The 22,157-nt window shown below is 37.0% G+C and overlaps 1 protein-coding gene across 6 annotated transcripts; it reads right to left on the bottom strand.

The window, feature by feature from the left end:
* Positions 1 to 18,082: 18,082 nt before the first annotated feature.
* Positions 18,083 to 21,249, bottom strand: LOC115954829 (transcription factor WER-like). 6 transcript variants are annotated; one of them, XM_031072784.1, is made up of 5 exons: positions 20,978 to 21,249; positions 20,178 to 20,601; positions 19,792 to 19,926; positions 19,196 to 19,325; positions 18,083 to 18,697 (listed from the first exon to the last, which is right to left on the bottom strand). In XM_031072784.1, exons 3-5 carry the CDS (start codon positions 19,922 to 19,924, stop codon positions 18,160 to 18,162), a joined length of 801 nt encoding a protein of 266 aa, XP_030928644.1. In that variant the 5' UTR covers positions 19,925 to 19,926; positions 20,178 to 20,601; positions 20,978 to 21,249; the 3' UTR covers positions 18,083 to 18,159. The 6 variants fall into 6 exon arrangements, with proteins under 6 accessions (XP_030928644.1, XP_030928645.1, XP_030928647.1 ...); XM_031072785.1 differs by having other exon boundaries at positions 19,792 to 20,012; positions 20,983 to 21,249; XM_031072787.1 differs by having other exon boundaries at positions 19,792 to 19,973; positions 20,983 to 21,249.
* Between the last annotated feature and the right edge of the window lie 908 nt (positions 21,250 to 22,157).

Here is a 22,157-nt window from a genome sequence, read left to right as displayed (position 1 = left end):
AGTCGCATAGCTTATCAGAATACTCATTAGAGCCCTTAAACTTCTCTACTGTCATGGCCCCAACCTTTGAAATCTTAGCCAAAGCTTCCTCAATCTGCTTATCTTTTAGTTTGGAGAAGGCTTTCTTAGTACTTATATCCTTCTCTAGAACCTTGAGATGATCTTGGGTTTTCATCGCCTTGCTCTCAAGAGAGGAAAATTTCTCCTTAAATAGGGCATTCTCCGAAGAGAGGGACTCCATTTGAGGAACGAGAGATGCGAGCTTCTTCTCATAAGCCAAGTACTTCCCCGAGAGGTGCAAAGATTCGCCCAACACCTGGAAACAGAGAGAAGGATATATATATAGAGGAGAAAAGAGAAAGAAGTCTAACTACATAACCTTGTGAACGTGAGACGACATGAACTCTTGAGATGATTTTGTCGTCAAAGGCTCAATGTTGTCTACATTGATGGCATCGTAAGCCTTTGTTATCGTGGCATTGGCATTATCCCAAAAGGTACCAAGGACAAATATAGCTTTTCCACGCGTCTTAAGAACCTCGTCAATAGGAGTTATCAATTCTAGAGACCAAGTAGGAGAAGCCAGGCACTGGATAGTAGGCTTAGGAACCAAAGAAACGACCGCAGTCTCCTCCTGAAGAGGTTGATTGTCCTTTTTCCGCTTCCTCGTTAAAAGACCCTCCTTCAATCTAGTTTTTGCCTTTTTCTCCTGCACCTCAGAAAGTTTTCCCTTATTGAATTTGGTAGCCATACCTAAAGATAAGCAAGTCCACATATGTTAATTCCCTGAAAGTTAAAAAGAAACGAATATAAATCCGAGCCACTTACTTTTTTTGACAACATTAACGTTTTTTTGGAATTGACTAGACGGCTTTGGGTCGAGAAAATGAAAGAAAAGAGATTGAGGGGAGATTAGTTCGTCAAAATCTTGAACGGTCTCCAAATACCCTCTAACCCTCTCCAAGCTATCGTGATATCCTCTCTTAAGATGAGGATGTACAAAAGCTACAATAGAAGAACGCATGACAAGTCAGGATACACTCGGAAAATTATACAAACACAAAAATATATGACCACATATATGATAAAAGGACACACCAAACACGGGGGTACCCAACTACGAAGCAACCTAGGAGTGTCATTAGGATTCTCACCATGAACAGTTTCCCAACCTTCACCAAAGATGAAGAAAAAGCTCATCTTCTAGTTTCGAAGAGAAGATAAGGAATCAATAATTAACCTTGAACTCCTATCCCATGGTTTAAACTCCCAATACCTTGAGATCTTGGATCGTCTTAAACAGAAAAAATGCAAGAACTCATCTACCCTAATGATGTCTCCGTCATTAGCAGACATCCACACCACCATACAACAAATCACTATCCTCCAAGAATTTGGGACTAATTGAGCAAGAGTGAGTAAAAGATGATAAAAAAGTTCCCTAATGAAAGGATGAAGGGGGAAACGAAGATCGTTGGCAAAGTCAACTTTGTAGTGACAGACTTTGTCAGCATATGAATGACATTCTATCGTCGCAATCAGGAATCCTAACCTTAATGGAGGGAGGGAACTTGAATCTATTTCTAATCCACCTCTCGTCCTTCTCTTTTAAAGCACAATGGATACTCCAAGCTTTGTAAGGAGTAGAAAGGAAGGAAACCTCTAGAGCTCCACGACCCTCGGAAGAGGATAAGAACGTTTTGAGCTCACTCGACCTAACCTCCTCTCCAAACATTGCTAAAGTCTGGGTAATCCCTATCGAATGATGTAACAAAGGGAAGAGGACAAGCAAAATGGGGTGGTATGAACAATCTCTCCCTACAAAAAGACCAACCCCAGGACGCTTTCTAACCATGGACTCAAGCAAACCACACAAACGAGCAAAGATAAAGGAGATAGAAGGGCAACCTAGCCTAACTTGTGAGTAGTCTACCATAAGAGAATGAAAATGGAGAAGGAGAAGAAAGGACTTACTAGGAATGGAGGAGGAATTGGTGAGGAAGAAGAAAGCTCCAGGCAGGCAAAATGGCAAAATGAGTGTGAAAAGGAAAAAGAGGGAAAAACACTGTGTACGAGAAAACCGAGAAAAAACTGACATGAAAAGAAAATCCTGATCGTGCATGTGTCACCAGAAAGACGAAATGTCTACTCACAATAAATGCCCCATGCATGGAAAACGAAGTGATGAATCTCTCTTGGAACCATCTCACATTCAATGATAAAGCTAAGGTACGTTACACATTTATTAAAAGCATTCAAGCCAAAGAGTAACGCACGAAGCAACGATAACAGAATTATATCCATCAAGACATCAACTTGTAATGCACTAGCCGTTGCAAAGTAAATACAGAAACCCGTTGCTCATCAATGCAGAATTAGCTATAAAACGAGAGAAAGATCGAAGCATTAAGGTACACACAAAATTCCACCCAAAAACTACTCTTAAGCTAAACCTTTTCTCTGAACTCTTCTTCTAACTTAATCATTGGAGGGTTTTTGGCAAACACCACACCTGTGTACTCCATTTCTAGTTTGAATCTTATAGCAGGTTCCTACGTCAAAGACGTGCTCAACTACTTTCGTCTATCAACATAGATGAGGAACTTAATTGCTGATTTCTACATCATCAATTGCTATGGTTGAATTGTTAGGATATGTGCCTTTAAATCCTATTGTATGATGCTATGTATGACTTAATGTTATGATTAATAAAGTTGTTTTATTATTATCTAAAATAATGGTAACATGAATATTTGGATATTATCATATAGTCCATGAGATGCATAGTATGTGATTTATGTGAAAAGTCACAAAAGATATAAATCATAAGTTCTTTGTAAACTCAGAATTATAGTTCGTAGTTGGTGATGAAATTGGGCATTTCATCTACAAAGACTATAACATATCAACTAAGATGATTTGTCTTGATCATGGAAGTGGAGACTTCTAGTTGGTATGTTGATATGTTTTAAGAGTTAAGACATACTGAACTAGACCGCTGTGAGATTTATTATTCTCCTAACGATTATCAAATGAATAATAAATCTCACGACTTCTATTTGCATGAACTCTTAATCCTGAGAGAATAATAGACTTGATCATGGACTGTAGGTTACTTTGATATATCAGGAGAGAGATGTAAAGTAACGGTTAAAACCTCATTATATTGGGCAGCCACATTTAGTGTTGATAGAACATATATTCTCAAGATGGAATTCATAGTCTCTTAACGGAGATATAAAATATTCCCTTGAGATAAGTTTAATGGGTTCAGTTATTCAGAGAGTTAGGCCTAACCACTTTAGTAAGAAATTACTGAAGTATATATTTATGAAATTGGATTTCATAAATATATGATGAATAACTTGAAGGATTAAACCGGATACTCAAGGATTAAGATATAGTAATCTTCAAAGTAGTAGTATACATTCATGACTTTGTATTACTACGAATATTTTATGAAGGGGTTGCATGTATAATAAAGTCTTGGGATATAATTTATTAATAAGGTCTAGAGTGTAATTATATTTATATGGTGGTATTAAATATAATTAATGGTAACTTTGGACTTGTCAAGAGTTGACAGAAAAGCCTAAGGCCCATTGAAGCTAGTGTCTTATTGGTCCCTTTTGGTCCCACTCCAAGACACACACTAAAGCCCAATTGGAAAGGCCCAATAGGCTAGTTCAATTAGATAATCAGTTAGTTATAAAGGGAGAAACATACAGAATTTTTTTTTAAAAAAAAAAGAAAAAAGAAAAAGAAAAAAGAAAGAGACATCATTGTGAAATGGTGTGTATGTGTGAGTGAAGTCACTCGATTATTCTCCATAGGAAACTGATTGAGATGCCACACTTCTTAGGCGTAAAGTGGAATTGGAGTGAAGATTAAGTGTTTCCATGTACTTCTAATCTTTTGTTTTGAATTTCACCGCACCAAGGTATGCTATCTTGTTCTTAAATTCTGAAATTTACAGAGTGCATGTTATCAATCATGGATGAAATAGATCCATGTTTATTGCTTCCGTTGTGTGTTTTGTATGAGATATAAAACCAGATTTTCCAACAATTGGTATCAGAGCCAGGTTTTCATCTCATGCTTGTATAACATGTGATTGAATTTTAGAATCAAAGAATATAATTTTCTTTATGTTATGGGATTTTTGAATCTGTCGTGATTGTTCTATATAATCACGTTTATAGGATTTTTGATTTCATAATTTATTTTTGGAGATTGACTTTGCGTTGATATGAAGTGAATTCCTTTTAATATGGAATTCTGTCTTCAAAAGGATTTATGTTGGCCCACGGTTGCATTTTGTTATCTTAAAGGATTTATTTATTTTTTTTGGTGGAAAATAGGAGGTCTTATTTATATTATATAACGTTTATACATCACCAACATTTGAGCCTGGGGCACATAGTCTAGTCACGCCCAGGCTAGCCAAAACCCTTACATAGCAAACATATACAAAACTGGGACAGGTACTATAGACAGTCAAAAGGTTCTGTTGGTGAGTTCCCCGCTTTGCCAGAGCGTCCGCACATGCATTTGCTTCACGGTAAATGTGCTGCACGCGCACTTCCCAGTCCTGCTCTAAGAGGTTCTTGCAATCACAAATTAAATGCATCATATTAGTAGGGTAACTTGTATTGGGATTTGTTAACCAAGTTAGTACCACTTTAGAATCAAGTTCTAGGTGAATATACTTAAAACCCATAGTTCATGCCATGGCCAAGCCCTGCCTGACTGCAGCTAATTCAGCCATATTATTTGTTGCTAGACCTACGTGGAGAGAAAAACCTAATATCCATTGTCCCAAGTGATCTCACAAAATTCCCCCATCACCGGCTATACCTGGATTACCTAGGGCACTTCCATTGGTATTGATTTTAATAAAGGGGTTAGGGGACACATGCCAATGTATATTTCGGGGGAGTTTGACCTGGGTCCGCCTGGTGGTGCTAGCTAGGTAGTAAAATTCCATAGTCGCTTGTACAGAGGAATAGATAATACTGTGTTGGGATCGAGATTGATCCCTGAAAATCCGCCCATTACGAGCTAACCAAATATTCCAACAAGGGAAAGGAAAATACACATGCCAAGGAATTTGATAGGGTAGGATAACAACATTCTTCGTTGCATTGCACCGTAACCAGTTTTGCAACGTCATTTGGAAGAAGATTGGGGGCAAGATTCTTGGGGATTGTCTCCAGATCTCTGTCACCCAGGGGCAGTCGCGTAAGATGTGTATGGTTGTTTCTAGGGTATGACACCGGGGACAGTGAGTATCCACATGCGGACGCCTAAAAGCAAGGAATTGTTTAGTGGGTAACCGGTTATGCATAGCCTTCCAGAAGAAAATTTGGATCATTTTGGGGCATGTTAAAGCCCAAATCCAGTTCCATAGTGGTTTATTCCATGGTGCGTGTTGTTGTTGAAAAAGAAATTTGGAAGCGGATTTTACTGAACAAGTACCATTATTGTGGGGCCATAAGAAAGTATCAGCAAGTTGAGCAAACTATGCCACAGGAATACCCTAAATGAGGTTTTGAAGTTGGGGGGGGGGGGGAAGAGAGATATTAAGAGATTCAAAAGACCAAGACTGATTGATCCGCAGCGAGTTAACCCTACAGTCTTCATCATGAGGGAGGAGGGGCCCATCTATATAGTTACGAAGAGAGTTGTGAGGGAGCCAAGGGTCCTTCCAAATATGAATAGTTTGCCCATCTCCTACTATCCAACTCATGCTTTGACGAAGCAATTTTGCTCCTAGCAAGAAAGCGGTCCAAATATGAGACCCTCTTGAATTACGCGGACTAGTAAATAAAGTTGCCTATGGAAAGTATTTAGCTTTTAGCACCTTGGCCCAAAGCATAGTAGGTTTGGTATAGAGGCCCCATGCCTAATTTATGAGAATCAAATGGTTTCTATGCCGGGTGGATGGGATACCCAACCCCCCAGCCTCCTTGGGTAATGTGACAATCTCCCATTTAACTATGTGACAGCCTCTATGATGATCAGTATCACCCCCAAAGGAAGTTACAACTCAATTTGTCTATTTGGTGACTAATTTTTTGAGGAAGGAGCGTGGTTTGCATGGTGTAGATCGGGATGGAAGTCACAGAGGCTTTGACGAGGGTGGCCCTGCCAGCCATCAATAAATATTTCGCTTGCCAGCCTTCAATTCACGATCGTATATTATACACTAAATATTGGTAAGATTGTGCAGTACGGTGGGAGGTGAAAATGGGCGTGCCTAGGTAGGTACCAATGCGGTCAGTGGTGGGAATCCCAAATATGCCAGCCACTTGCTCTTTTATACGCCTAGGGGTACTAGGAGAAAACCATAATCTCGATTTGGTAACACTCATGAGCTAGCCAGACAAATCACAAAATTTTTGTAAAATTTGGCATAAATTTTTGCAATCCCTAGTCATGGCCTTTGTGAAGAGAAAGATATCATCGACGAAAAATAAATGCGAGAGGCGTACCTTAGCCCTAAAATTTATAGGGTGAATGAGTTTACCACGAACAGCCTCTTCCAATTAGAGAGACAACCGTTCCATACAAAGGACAAACAAATATAGAGATAGAGGGTCGCCCTGTCTTACACCCCGACTTGGCCCACTTCCGGGAGAGGAGTCTCGTTCCCCAGAATATGGAACCGAGTTGAAGAGATCATATTCATTATAAGAGTAATGAGGGTTGGTGGCATCTGAAAAAATTCTAGGGTTTCCCAAATAAAAGGCCATTCTAACCGATCATAAGCTTTTTCAAGATTAAGAGCCACATACCCAGCCCTACCTCACCTAGATTTTAAAGTTTGAATCACTTCCTAGACGAGGATAATATTATCACTTGTTCAACGTCCTGGCACAAACCCAGCTTGGCGAGGGTTGATAACCTCTGCAATATAAGGTTTGAGCCGTTGCACAATGATTTGAGAAAGAAATTTATAAAGGGTATTGCAAAGGCTGATTGGACGAAACTGAGTGATTAGTTCAGGATGAGCAACTTTTGGAATAAGCACCAAGTTTGTGAGACCCCAGTTTGGAGGTATAGTAAGTTGTTCAAAAATTTCCTGAATAACTTGAATTATGCTCAAGCCCAAATTAGACCAATTTTGTTGGAAGAAAAGCGCATGATAGCCATTTGGCCCCGGCGCCTTTAAAGGAGGGAGTTCCCTAAGGTTCCAAAGGATTTCCGTAGGAGGGGGAATACAAGCTTAAGATTGGGCATGAGTATGAAAAGGAATACAGTGACTGCTCTGCCTCGTATTCCTAGATGTAGGGCGCAAATGAGGAGACGTAGCCTGAAAAAAAAATTTTAAAAGCATTATTAATATGTTAGGTTAAGGGTTCTCCAGTCAGCCATAATCCCGTGTCATCTTTTAAAGTAGCCACCCGCAAATGGCTTCGTCGTTGAATGGTTTTTAGGTGAAAGTACTTTGTATTGGCATCACCATAGTTTAGCCACAAGATTCGAGATTTGAGTTGCCAATATAAATATTCTTGATGGAGAATAGTGTTATATTCCTGAGCCAGGTGTTGCTCAAGAGAATATAAAAAGGCCGAGGGTTTCCTGGTTAAAGCCAGTTGGAGGCCCCGAATTCTAGCTAAAATACAATTTTTGCGCTGGAATAAATTGCCAAAATGGTTAGTGTTCTAGGTACGGATGTTGTCTGTTAAGAAATCAAGGCGTTGAGGGAACCTAGATAAGGGGGAGAAAGCAGAAGGGAGTGTTTCGGATGCTTTCCAGCTATCCTCCACAAAAGAAAGGAAGGTAGGATCAGTAAGCCACATTTATTCAAACCTAAAAGGCTTGGGGGATTTCAGCGTTAAGGGGTCAGTGATAAGAAAAATGGGACAGTGGTCGAACTTAACCCTAGGTAGATGGTGAATTTCAGCAGCAGGGAAGAGCAGTTTCCAATCGGCATTGCCCAACCCTCTATCCAACCATCCCTTAATATTCTTTTTCCATATCGGGCTTTTTATAGTCCATGTGAAACGAGGACCGTGAAAACCTAGATCCATGAGACCACACTTATCCATGCAATTTCTAAAAGCGGTTATACGAGTTCTATTGACAAGTAAGCCTCCCATTTTTTCATCATTCGAAAGCATATCATTAAAGTCGCCTAAGAGAACCCACGGTAAAGAGATAGCCGTAGCAAGATTTTGCAAATAATCCTAGAAAAATTTATGCTTAGTAAAATTAGGAGAGGTATAAAAGGCAGTGAGTAAAAAAGAAAGAGAGGGAGAGGATATCTTCACAAGTGCATGGATGCTATATTCACTATGAGTGATAATTTTGATTTGGAGGGAGGGACTTTCATTCCATAATAGCCAGATGCCACCAAAGAAGCCAGTAGGATCCACACGGCGAGAATGAGTGTAAGGAAGCGTGTTAATCACTACTTGAGCCATTGCTTTGGCAATGCGGGGCTCGATAATGATCAGAATATTAGGGCAATGCCTACGATGGAGTTCATAGGCATGGTTATGAAAAGTCTCACTACCTGCTCCTTGACAGTTCCAAGCAATCATCTTCATTGATGAAGTATTAAGATTGAGATAGTCATTCGGGACTCCCCCTATCATCGGGGTCCTCGCTGCAGATGGAGTGAGGCACTGATGCCTTGCTGTGGTGGTTTGGATGCGATACATTGGTGCCACTTCGCCGAGCCTGGCTCAGTGCGTGCCGGACACGACAAATGGAAGGCTTTAGCTTGAGAACATGATTATGTACAAGTTAGGTTCGTCTTCCCTTATTGCTATGTTTATTTCGCCAAGATCCAAGAAGCGGAAAATGGCTACGGGCAATGGGTCTAGAGAGTCCACACTAGTTGAGCTCACTTGAGTGCTCCACTGCCGTACTAGTGGAGCTCGAGAATGTCCTGCTGAGGCTTGGTATGGGTGCATTGAGTGGCGCACTCGGACATGGGTCCGTGGTATTTGGTAGGGAGTATTCTGGGTGGTGGTTCGAGCCGCATTGGCAGACTTGGAGTCTGTGTCACCTGATTCCATGCCAGTGCAGTCTGTGGGTGAACCGGTATCCAGACATATGTCACCGTCTCGTCGTTGGAACGGCCTAGAGAGAGGCCGCTCCATATCTGTTCGAGGTTTGCCATCTCCTGGTCTTGGTCGTGGGGGAAAGATGAAGGTGTGTTCATGGTGGGAGTGGCAGGGAGAGTCATGGTGCTGTGGGGAGTAGGGGTGAGACGCAGGTCGGGGTCTGTCTGAGTGGGAGTCGAGGAGCTTTGGTCTGATGAGGGGGCATTGTACAAGAGGTGCTCTGGCTGTGTGGGTGCGGAATAAAGTGCAGCTTTGGTTTTCTCCACAGAGTGCATGGCTTGAAAGGATGGTGGGTTCTGTTCAAAGCTAGGACAGGTGTTCATGCAAGTAGCTTACATGCAGTCCGTGTCCGCCTCACGTGGCTGTAGTAAAAGCTGATATTTACCATGTGATGCCACCTCATCGCGGTGAAATCCAGTTGGCTGTTTCAACTCATCAAGTGTCTGTCCCATCGCCGAACCAACCTGAGGATTGCGCATCACATGGACCTGAGGTGAAACAGGTTGGACATGTGGTTTAATTGGGGTGTGCACATCATGTTGGTATAGCTTACCTCGTGTAGAAGTCTCTGGAGGCGGACCTCGAGCTCTAGCATGCCAGGTTTGCACCGTTTTCCAGGGAGTTGTCTCATGCGTCGATGCTGAAGTCCCCTGGTCAACACGTGGGTCAGGTTCTAGAGGGGCCATGGTTGGAGTTTTAGTAAGGCCCTCGAAGCAGTGAGTTTTGTGGTGGCCAATCCTCCCACACCAGTAACAAATCATGGGAAGATTTTCATAGACTATGTCTTGCCAAAAGGATCCAATTTTAACACATTTCAGTAGCAGGTTAGTCATGTGTATTTGGACACACAACCGAGAATATCTCCCTCGAATGGCGGCACTAGTTATGCATCCACCTTTAGAAGTTTTCCTAGTTTATTTCCCACGTGTTTGAGGAACTCTGGATGATAGTATTCTATAGGTAATTGTTCCAAACGAATCCAAACTTCCGTAGTTGATATTTTGGCAATATGCGGGTGGAAATCCGCTTCCCATGCCTGCTTGTGTAGGTATTGGTCGCCCACAAACCATGGCCCATCCATGAGCGCATGGTGGTAGTCCTTTACCTCGTCAAAACACATAATAAAAAAACCATATCCAATATCAATTAAATGCGTCATACCTGAGGGTCGCCAAATACCCGCTAACCTGGTTTAGAGCGCCCAGTATCCAAGAGGTCGTCCCATGAGTTTGAGAATGATGCTCGTTTACCATGGCCCAGCAAGTTTACGCTTCAGTTCTGAAGTCACCCGAATTTCCCAAGTCTCTGCGTTCAACTCGTCGTCATTGCTGTGGTGGAGTTCGTTGTTGCGTGAGCAATCTTCATCAGCGTTTCCATGCATGGGCGTTCCAGTATCATCTATAACATCCTCTTCTCCTAAGTCGCAGCTCAAGTCTGGCATGCAGATATCCCGAGTTTGGGAAGTATCTCTCAGAAAGTTGCTTTCAAGGTCATCAGCGTCGTGGGGCAGTTCCGGGGTGGTCATGGTTTTTTTTTTTGTTCTTTTTATTATTTCTACCATTGTAAGTGGCTAATCATTCTTTGATTCTATGATTCATCTCCTTTTCTTTTTAAACACTGTAGTGCCACCAAAATTTAAAGGATTTATTTGAATCCTTGTTATATAACAATGATTTAAAACCATTCGGTTAAATAGATTGCACAGTTTGCTTTCTATGTTATTAGTGTACATTGAATGTAAACTTCTAGATGATATATATGGCTTGGCGCATATATATCCTTGGCCATAAACTTCTAGATGAATTGTTGTTTGGATATAGTTATTGAAATAACTGTCATGTGCGTGCACTTTGATATTGCACCGGTTGGATATAGATGTATATATTGGCTTGATTTGTTGCATGATTTCGTGGACCCATGTGGCAAATTCTATCTGTCATTAACATGCTTCCATTTATATATTGTATCAAGTGGCGTTTGACTTTTGGCTAGAGATACATGTATGATTGTATGGTAAACGTGTAATATTGTTAGTCTTGCTTGATATGATTTATATGCTATCTTGTTAATGCTAGGATTATGAAATTTATTCCTAATGAGATTAGGATTATGTTTTCAAGAGTTTCTAGCATTATTATGGTTCTTGATCTTAAAAACATTTAATTTAAAATATCTAGTGGGAGAGAGATACAAGGGTTGGATCTCACGGCCTCCATTGTCGGTTTATAGTAGTGTGATTAAGCACCTTGCCTTGGCGTATATGCCTTGCTCCCTTCGAAGGGTGCTTAATTCATGGTACTACAGAGTAAACTTCTTAATGATGAATGATATGTGTTTTTACATTAAGAATGACCACGTTACCGTGGAGTTACTTAATGACTCACATAGAATTCAGTTAATGGTGTACACTAGACTAAGTTTAATGTTAACCTCCCTTTGAAGCTATGTCATTATTACTTAGAGGCTAAAGGAACTACGGCATATTATTAGTTTTTGATAAGAGTTATCATGATAGCACTAATAATGAGAATAGTTCTCAATCAGTCATAGTGTTTATAATTTACTTGCTTCCAAGGAATTTTAAACATGGGATTGGGTTGTCGTTGCATATTTTATATTATGGTTTTATTAAGGTTCCATACTATATGTTTATATGTTAAATTGATAATGTCTAGTTTACTAATTATATTCATGTTTGTTATTTTCAGATTTAAAATCATGGCATCATTTAGCCCACTTGTTGCTATTCTTAATCAAAACAAACTGACTGGATCCAATTATGTTGACTGGAAAAGAAATTTGGACATTGTTCTTACTGCTGAAGAGCACAAATATATGCTTACTCAACCATGTCCTAACTTTCCATCATTAGATGCTCCTCTTGAGAAAAAACAGCGATATGATCATTGGTAGAAATCTTATGGGATGGCTAAGTGCTATATCCTAGCATCTATTTCAAATGTTCTACAGCATCAAATACAGGATGTAGAACTAGCTTCGGACATAATGCTAAGTTTGAAGGAGATGTTTGGTGAGCAAGGCCATACTGTAAGGCAAGAAACTATGAGGCAAATTTATAATACCAAAATGGCTGAAGGTACTTCAGTGAGGGAGCATTGTCTTAGGATGATCTCTAATTTGAATACATTTGAAGTTTTAGGTGCCAATATTGATGGAGAATCTCAAGTGGATATGATACTCTAGTCACTACTAGAATCATTCAAGGAATTCAGACTTAACTATAATATGAACAAAAAGGTTTATTCATTGTTTGAATTGATGAATGAGTTGGTAGCGGCGAAAGGCATCCTTGGTACTTCTAGTGTTGATGCCAATATGGCTGAAGCTTCTACTTCTTAACTTAAATCGAAAGGTAAAGATAAAAAGAAGAAGAAGAAGAAGAAGAAGAAGAAGAAGAAGAAGAAGAAGGACTTCGCCAAGAAAGATGGTAAACAAGTTGCCTTAGGAGTTGCCAACAAAGGAAAGAAAACCAAAGAAAAGTGTTTCCATTGTGGTGAGAAAGGATATTGGAAGAGGAATTGTCCAATATTTAAGGCTGCCAAGACTAAAGGTATGAAAAGAACATTCATTCTTAAAACATGTTTGGTACAGAATCCCACAGATTCCTGATGTGTGGATTCAAGTTGTACTAATCATATCTACAATTCTTTGCAGGGGTTCCAAGAGACCAGAAAGCTTAATGAACGGGAATTGTTTCTTTGGCTGATGGGAGCAGGATTCCAGTTGTAGCTATTGGAGTGTTTAATTTATGTTTTGAATCTAGAGTTTTAATATTGGAAGACTGTTTGTATGCACCTAATGTTCGTAGGAATTTAATTTCTGCAACTTATTTAGGTAAACATGGATATTATGTTATCCTAAAAGACAATTTTGTAATAAAGAAGGATAAAATGTTTATCTGTTCTAGCAATATTATGGATGGTCTTTAAATTTTAACTCCTGATAAGCATGAATTATTAATTCTGAATTAGATAATGAATCTCATGTAAAATCATTAAAGAGAAGGTTTCCTTCTACTAATGAATCATATCTTTGGCACTTGCATTTGGGTCATATTAATCCAAATAGAATTCAAAGACTGATTAAAGATGGACTCTTAGAGCCATTGGACTTTGATGAATTTCCAATTTGTAAATCTTGTTTGGAAGGCAAAATGACCAAATGACCTTTTAATGCAAAAGGTAGAAGAACCCAATAGTTGCTTGAATTAGTTCATACGGATGTATGTGGTCCTATGTCAACCCAAGCAAAAGGAGGTTATGAGTACTTCATCACTTTTACCGATGATTACTCAAGATATGGTTGTGTACCTAATGAAACGGAAGTTGAAAGCCTTTGAAAAGTTCAAAGAGTTTAGGGCTGAAGTTGAGAATCAATTAGGTAAACGCATAAAGGCCATTCGATTTGATCATGGTGGCGAATACCTTCTTGGGGATTTCAAGGATTACTTAACTTAAAATGAGATTTTATCCCAATTGACTGCACCTGGAACTCCCCAACAAAATGGTGTAGCAGAAAGAAGGAATATGACTCTTTTAGAAATGGTTAGGTCCATGATGAGTTACTCAACTTCACCGATTTCTTTTTTGGGGTTATGGCTTAAATACAGCAATACATCTTTTGAATTTAGTTCCATCAAAATCTGTTCCCAAAACACCCATGGAATTGTGGAGTGGGCATAAGCCTAGTATGAAATATCTCCACATTTGGGGTTGTCCAGTACATGTGTTAAAAGGGAAGCTTGATAAATTGGAACCAAAATCAGAAGTGTGTTTTCTTGTAGGTTATCCAAAAGAAACTAAGGGTTATTTATTCTATAGTCGTAAGGATAACAAAGTGTTTGTTAGTATAAATGCCAAATTCTTGGAAAATGACTATATGAATAACTATACTCCTAGAAGTAGAGTTGTGTTGGCTGAAATGAGTGAATCTGTAAATGAACAACCAATAGATGAAACTAGGGATGATGTGGCTGTATTAGATATACCACAAGATACTATTCATGAGATGTCTAGTACACAGGTACCTCGTCGTAGTGAGAGAATTGTTTGGCCTCTTATAAGATTTATAGGTTTGGGAGAAACTTATGAAGCTATCCTAGAAGAGGCTGAATCGAACCCCTACACTTATGAATAGGCAATGAATGATATAGATGCACATCATTGGGTCCAAGCTATGAAATTTGAATTAGATTCAATGTATTCAAATCATGTTTGGGATCTTGTAAAGGCGCCTAATAGCATTAAACTTGTTGGTTGTAAATGGGTTTATAAGAGGAAGAGAGTGATAGATAGAAAGTTTGAAACCTTTAAAGCAAGACTAGTGGCGAAAGGGTATACATAAAAAGAAGGTATTGACTATGATGAAACTTTTTCACCAGCAGCCATGCTTAAATCTATCAAAATTCTCTTATCCATTGCTGCTCATTATGATTATGAGATTTGGCAAATGGATGTCAAGATTGCATTTCTTAATGGCAATCTTAAAGAAGAAATCTATATGATGCAATCGAAAGGTTTCACAGCAAAGAACCAAGGGCATATGGTATGGAAGTTGAAAAGGAACATTTATGGACTTAAGCAAGCATCTAAGTCATGGAACATTAGAATTGATCAAGCAATTAAATCATTTGGTTTTGAATAAAATCTTGATGAACCATGTGTGTACAAAAGACATCGAGATAAAGTAGTAATGTTCCTAGTGCTTTATGTTGATGATATTCTACTCATTGGAAATGATGTAGGGGTAATGTCATCAGTAAAGGTTTGGTTGTCAAGTCAATTTGATATGAAGGACTTGGGTGAGGCTAACTTTATTCTAGGGATCAAGCTTTGGCAAGATCGTGAGAATAAGATGTTAGGCTTGTCACAAGCTGGATATATAGATAAGGTTCTAGAACGGTTTAGCATTCAAAACTCAAAGAAAGGATTACTTCCTTTTAGACATGGAGTTCCTCTGTCTGATGACTAAAGGCCTAAGACTCAAGAGGAAGAAAATATGATGAGACAAGTTCCTTATGCTTCTACAGTGGGAAGTCTCATGTATGCCATGCTTTGTACTAGACCAAATATCTGCTATTCGGTTGGCATGGTCAGCCGATATCAATCAAATCCAGGACCAAAACATTAGCAAGCTGTAAAGCATATTCTCAAGTATCTACGGAGAATGAGAGATTATATGCTTGTTTACCAGTGTGAGGATTTGATTCCCATTGCCTATACAGATTCAGACTTTCAATCATATCTAGATTTCAAAAAATCCACTTCAGGATGTGTATTCACCTTGGGAGGTAGTGCCATAAGTTGGAGGAGTACTAAGCAATCTTTTATTGCGGACTCCACCATGGAAGCTGAATATGTTGCTGCTTATGAAGTGGCAAAAAAAGCTGTATTGCTCAAGAAATTCCTTTCTAATCTTGGTGTAATCAGAATGGAGCAAGTTCCCATCACATTGTTTTGCGACAATAGTGGAGCAGTTGCACAATCCAAAGATCCAAGAAATCATAAGAAAGGAAAGTACATTGAGAGAAAGTACCACATCATTCGAGACGTTGTTGCTCGTGGAGATGTAGTGGTTGCAAAGATTGAAAGTGCAAATAATCTAGTAGATCCTTTTACCAAAGCCTTGCCTCAAAGGACTTTCGAGTCACATTTGGAGGGAATGAGAGTTAGATTAGTGCACAATAATCTTTAGGGCAAGTGGGAGATTGTTAGGATATGTGCCCTTAAATCCTATTGTATGATGCTATGTATGACATTATGTATGACTTAATGTTATGATTAATAAAGTTGTTTTATTATTATCTAAAATAATAATAATATGAATATTTGGACATTATCATATAGTCCATGAGATGCATAATATGTGATTTATGTGAAAAGTCACAAAAGATATAAATTATAAGTTCTTTGTAAACTCAGAATTATAGTTCATAGTCGATAATGAAATTGAGTATTTCATCTTCGAAGACTAACATATCAACTAAGATGATTTGTCTTGATCATGGAAGTGGAGACTTCTAGTTGGTATGTTGATATGTTTTAAGAGTTAAAACATATTGAACTGGACCACTGTGAGATTTATTATTCTTCTAACGACTGTCAAATGAATAATAAATCTCACGACTTCTATTTGCATAAACTCTTAATCCTGAGAGAATAATAGACTTGATCATGGACTGTAGGTTGCTTTGATATATCAAGAATGAGATCTAAAGTAACGGTCAAAACATCATTATATTGGGTAGCCACATTTAGTGTTGATAGAACATATATTCTCAAGATAGAATTTATAGTCTCTTAACGGAGATATAAAATATTCCATTGAGATAAGTTTAATGGGTTTAGTTATTCAGAGAGTTAGGCCTAACCACTTTAGTAAGGAATTACTAAAGTATATATTAAGGAAATTGGATTTTATAAATATATGATGAATAACTTAAAGGATTAAACTGGGTACTCAAGGATTAAGATATAATAATCTTTAAAGTGGCAGTTTACATTCATGACTTTGTATTACTACGAATATTTTATGAAGGGGTTGCATGTATAATAAAGTCTTGAGATATAATTTATTAATAAGGCCTAGAGTGCAATTATATTTATATAGTGGTATTAAATATAATTAATGGTAACTTTGGACTTGTCAAGAGTTGACAGAAAAGCCCAAGGCCCATTGGAGCTAGTGTCTTATTGGTCCCTTTGGGTCCTACTTCAAGCCACACACTAAAACCCAATTGGAAAGGCCCAATAGGCCAATCCAATTAGATAATCAGTTAGTTATAAAGAGAGAAACATATAGATTTTTTTTTAAAATAAAAAAATAAAAGAAAAAAAGAGAGACATCATTGTGAAATGGTGTGTATGTGTGAGTGAAGCCACTCGATTATTCTCCCTTGGAAACTGATTGAGAGACCACACATCTTAGGCATAAAGTGAAGTTGGAGTGAAGATTAAAAGTATTTCCAAGTACTTCTAATATTTTGTTTTGAATTTTACCGCACCAAGGTACGCTATTTTGTTCTTAAATTCTGAAATTTACATAGTGCATGTTATCACTCATGAATGAAATAGATCCATGTTTGTTGCTTTTGCTGTGAGTTTTGTATGAGATACAAAACCAAATTTTCCAACATGAATAACTATAACTAGAATACACATAAATTGTTCAACTAATATCAACTAATCTTTTGCATAAATAATTTTGGGTCAAAATAGGATTTTCGAAAAATGTTTTCCTAATAAGCAAAAATGGTGAATGGCATTTTCTACTTTTGAGAATTGGGAGAAGTTTTCTACAATTTCCTTTTACCTCCCTCCATTCATTTCTTCATGCTCCTAACACCATTACCACTACCACCATCACCGTGACCACCACTGCCATTATCTTTGAGGCCACTACAAATAGTACTCCCACCTATACCAGTATGGTGTCTACACGAAATATTAATGATTTTTTAAGCATATTAAATGATGTATATAAAAGGTTTTCAAGATCATATTCAGAGTCACAACAATACATATAAAATTAGTCACTTTTTTTGGAAAACATTTTCCCCAAACAATGTGTTTTCAAGGAAACTATTTTCCACCCAAACAAAAGGAATTTGAGACAATACAATTATAATATCTTGTCAATAGAAATACAAAAAAATTAATTTGAAATTACAAGGGAAAATGGAATTGGATTGGAAACTCCAATGTTTCACCTCCCCTTGTGTGGATTGTGCCTATTTCATGGGTCATGTACTTAAGCTAATAACATCATCAATTATAACTTAATGTAAATTCACTCTTTGTTAATGTAGGAACCAATTTTCTTGACATGATACCTCATGAAAATTCTCATTTTCTCATAAATTTTCTTTCCTTATTTTTGGTAGCTTATTATTTCGATAAATATGAGAGAAAAAACTAAAAGTTAGTTTATTTTCAAAACAAAAAATAACGCGAAACTCGCAAATAGTAGATAACTTAAGAAAAAAGTTAGCTTTTAATCAGTTTTGAAACGCACACCGATAAATATTTCATTTATTCAGTTAATATGAAAATGTGCCAACACACTAGTTCAGCAAATATTGATCTTCATTAATTCCCTGGTAGTTCTTTACTTCTTGCATAGCCATGAAGATGGAATCTTTGCCTTCATTGTAGCATGGTTGAGATGTACAAAATCCTCCCTTTGCCAAGGATACTGGATACTTATTCTGGTCGTAGGTATTGTCCATTATAAAGGGCTCAGTCCAAAAGTCACTAAACGATTGTTGAAGTGTTTCCAATGTAGTGAGATTATCTTCTGCAATCCAATTTATGCCGAATAAAGGAGCATTATCAAAACTCAAGGAGGGGAATTCATTGGAAGACGTTTCTAAGGATAATTGGGAGCTCTCCATAACTTGGTAAGAAGGAGAACTGCTTACAAAATTGTCAATTTCCGTTTTCCTAGCTATATCAGCATCATGCTGGTAAGCTTCATTGGACAAGGTTTTCATCTTGGATATTGTAGGATTATTCTTGGTGCACTTCTTCAGGTGAGCGTGCCAGTGGTTTTTTATATCATTATCTGTTCTTCCTGTCAAGCTTGCCGCAATCATAGACCATCTACAAAGAAAAATACATGGAGTTTATATGGAGGGTTTTTTTTTTTTTTGGATGAATGAGAAGATTGAATTGCATCAAGTGAATAGAGTGCAAAGATCAAGTAACAACACCTATTAGCAAAACTGGAACACCAGTATATACATTAAATCTAACTCAAATACAAGGGTTTATTTATAAGTTCATTGATGAATTAATTTTGAACCATTTCAAAGAAAAGCTGACCAATTATGGTCACATATCTTTGTTACTTACAGAAAAATTTAATGCAAACATAAGATGCTTATGAGTTTCACCATGCCTACATGTTTATGCTAAATTCTTCAAAATGACTGGCATGCGTGAAGTAGGTTAGCTCATAAATATTTGTTATCAAGTATGAAAACATGCAAACAAGCAAAAGCACATGGAAAGAAGGGGAGATTTTGTATATAAACTTATGTTCATCTACAAAGTCTTCCCAAATTCTTGTTGAAGAATTTGAAAGTTTTAGGTTCGTACTTATTGCCTAGTTCTTCATGCAATTTGATGATCATACACTCTTCTTCTTCTGTGTAGTTTCCTCGTTTTACACCTGGCCGGAGGTAGTTCATCCATCGCAGTCTGCAACTCTTCCCACACCTCGATAAACCTGTAAACCAATGTATAACCAAAAAGGTTGATTAGCATGAGGTACAATACCACAAGATTCCCTTTAATTTATATATATATATATATATATATATATATATATTTATATATTTGGATTTTCTCAGGAAGGAAAAGTATTACAGAAAATGGAAGACAATGATAGTTGATAAAGTTGAATCATGCATAAAAATGAACAATAAAAATCAAGGAAAATGTTCACAGAATAGTTTTCTTTGTCATAAAATTAAAACTAGAAGTGCTTAAACACTATGTTCATTTTTTATTAATTTGAGAGAAGCTGAGTAATTAGACAGCCTTAATTTGTTAAACATTTCATGAGACAGTAAACATGATGACCACTAATGATACAAATATAGTGTTTTCTCTCTTTTTCTTATATAGAAAAAAATACAGATGTGCTTGGATTGATTCCTATCAGCTTCAAAATATAATAGTTTCTTAAATACCTGCAAATTTGGGAAGTTCCCGCCAGTTCCAATGGCCAAATCTCTGGATATAAGCTCTTAATTTATTATCTTCTTCTACACTCCATGCACCTTTCTTTAGTCCATTTTTATCATAGAAGGGAGCTCTCACCATCTCTGTCTCTCTCAAAATAAAAATTTTGAGGTCAAGTAATTCCCTTGCTCTAAGTAGCACATTTATACAATGATTACTAGGGGCCAATCTGAAGTTGCAACGAAAAGGGCTTTTGATAAAGTAATGGGTGAATAGGAAGTCCGTACTCCTTAAGAATGTGTTACATGCAGCAGCATAAGCCTAATTTCTATAGTACCATAAATGTGTGACTGGTAAGTGAGGTTGAGATCAAGTTTTGGCAAAGCTACGTTACCTCAAACATCAGTTCATGTCCAAGCAAGTTCCATCCAGTATTCCTGTTGGTGGTCCCTCATCGACGTCATCGTTATACAAAGACAAAACAAAACCATCACCGATGGAAAATTTACAAACAAGCACATGCAGATTATAACATAGCCAGTCAGTCAAACATATTGATTCGAAATAGTGTCAAATGGAAGATGATAATATTATTAAATCAATTTCCCACATTTTCATGTACGGAAAGGGGGACTAAACTGATGTTGCGACGAAAGTGCGGTCATGGGTTTAATAAGTACTATTCACAATGTGTTACATGCTTCATTCGACATGTGCATTATAAATAATTGTCTTCTTCATGAATTCTCAAAGTAGTCATTACTACGAAGCAATGGCAGTGTCATGTTCAGTCCAGGATGTTCCCAGGAACACCTGACCTAAAAAAAAAGAAATTATATATAATAATTAAATTTTTTTATTTGTTTACCCTTAAAAAAAAATTAGGAACACCCTCAACCAAAATTAGGAACACTCTCAAATAAATAAATAAATAATTATTTGTTCTACTTTCAAGAAAAAAAAAAAAGCCCAAAAAAATTTTTGAACTAAAATCTAAAAAAAAATAATAAAAAATTATAACAGAGCAAGCCCATCAGGAAAAAAAGCCTAACATCAATCCTAAACAACAGATTACAAACTCAATCTAAAGAATAAAACAAAGTAAAGCAAATCCAACATGGTAGCAAACTGACGGATTCTCGGAATAATGATAATAATAATAATAAACCAAAACCCAATATAAGCGATTACAACCTAACCTCAGAGAATCTCCAATGGCTTCTTTAAAGCCAATTTTAGAGATAAAACACTTCAAAAACCCACTCCAACAACTTCTCCATCTCCCTTTTTTTTAGAATTCCTACACTGCTTCTCTACAAGTAGAGAACACTGTAGCATTTCTTGTTCACACTTCTCTTGGGCGAAGCAAGCTTTAAGTTCCACCACTGCCCAAGAGAAGTGTGACAAGGTGAGAGTATGAGAGAAAGAGAATGAGAAAGAGAGAGCTAGAGATGAAGAAAGAAAAATAAAAGCAGAGAGGACATGTTGTGTGGAGGAAGAGTTCTAGAAAAATAAAAACAAGATGAGAGGAGTGGGGATGGGGATATGTGTGTGGAGGAGAAAAAACAAGAAAAAAAATAAAAAAAAGAAACGTAAGGATGCAAGGAAAGAAAAGAACAATAATAAAAAGAATAAAAAATCACAATTGATAAATGTTACCACAATATTTTCACAATATTTCACAAAAAATTTTAAAACAGATTGTTATTAGTTAATATTGGTGAGTAAAAAAATAAACAATAAAATTTTAATTGGGGGAAACAACTAATAAACAATAATTAATAATTTAATTAACCAATACATTATAAAAAACAAACAAATTAAATTATGTTAGGCTAAACAATAATTAATAATTTTATAATTAATGAAACAATAATATAACAAATTATAGTTTATAAAAGACTAACAAATTAATGAAACAACTAAACAATAATAATTAATAATTTTATTAATATTTCAAATGAACTTATAGTTTATTATTTATTCTTTTGCTAAAATTAAGGATAAATATTTGATAAGAAAACTACGTAAAAGGTAATTGTAAACTTTATATATTTTCATTTTTTTTATTGTTATTGTTGTTAATATAAATTTTTTTTTTATTAAATTGTGTAATTTATACCTCTTAGAGCATTTGCAGCAGTGGAGTTAAAAAACTATAATGCTATTTTAGCTCCACTAATATAGCAAAAAAGCCTTACAGCAGTGGAGCTAAACCCATAAAATTTAGCTTATTTGCTACAGTGCACATCTATCTATAGATGTGCACTGTAGCACTCATCTAAAAAAAAAAAGTAATTTTTTAATCCTACCCTCAATTAAAATAATCAAAACCCAGTTCTCTCACCGTGGACTCTCCAGCTCTCATCTCTCT

Source organism: Quercus lobata, chromosome 8 (genome assembly GCF_001633185.2).
Source record: "Quercus lobata isolate SW786 chromosome 8, ValleyOak3.0 Primary Assembly, whole genome shotgun sequence".
Taxonomy (NCBI): Eukaryota; Viridiplantae; Streptophyta; class Magnoliopsida; order Fagales; family Fagaceae; genus Quercus; species Quercus lobata.
Note: the sequence above shows the minus strand (reverse complement) of the source record. Positions and strands in the feature narration are given on the sequence as shown.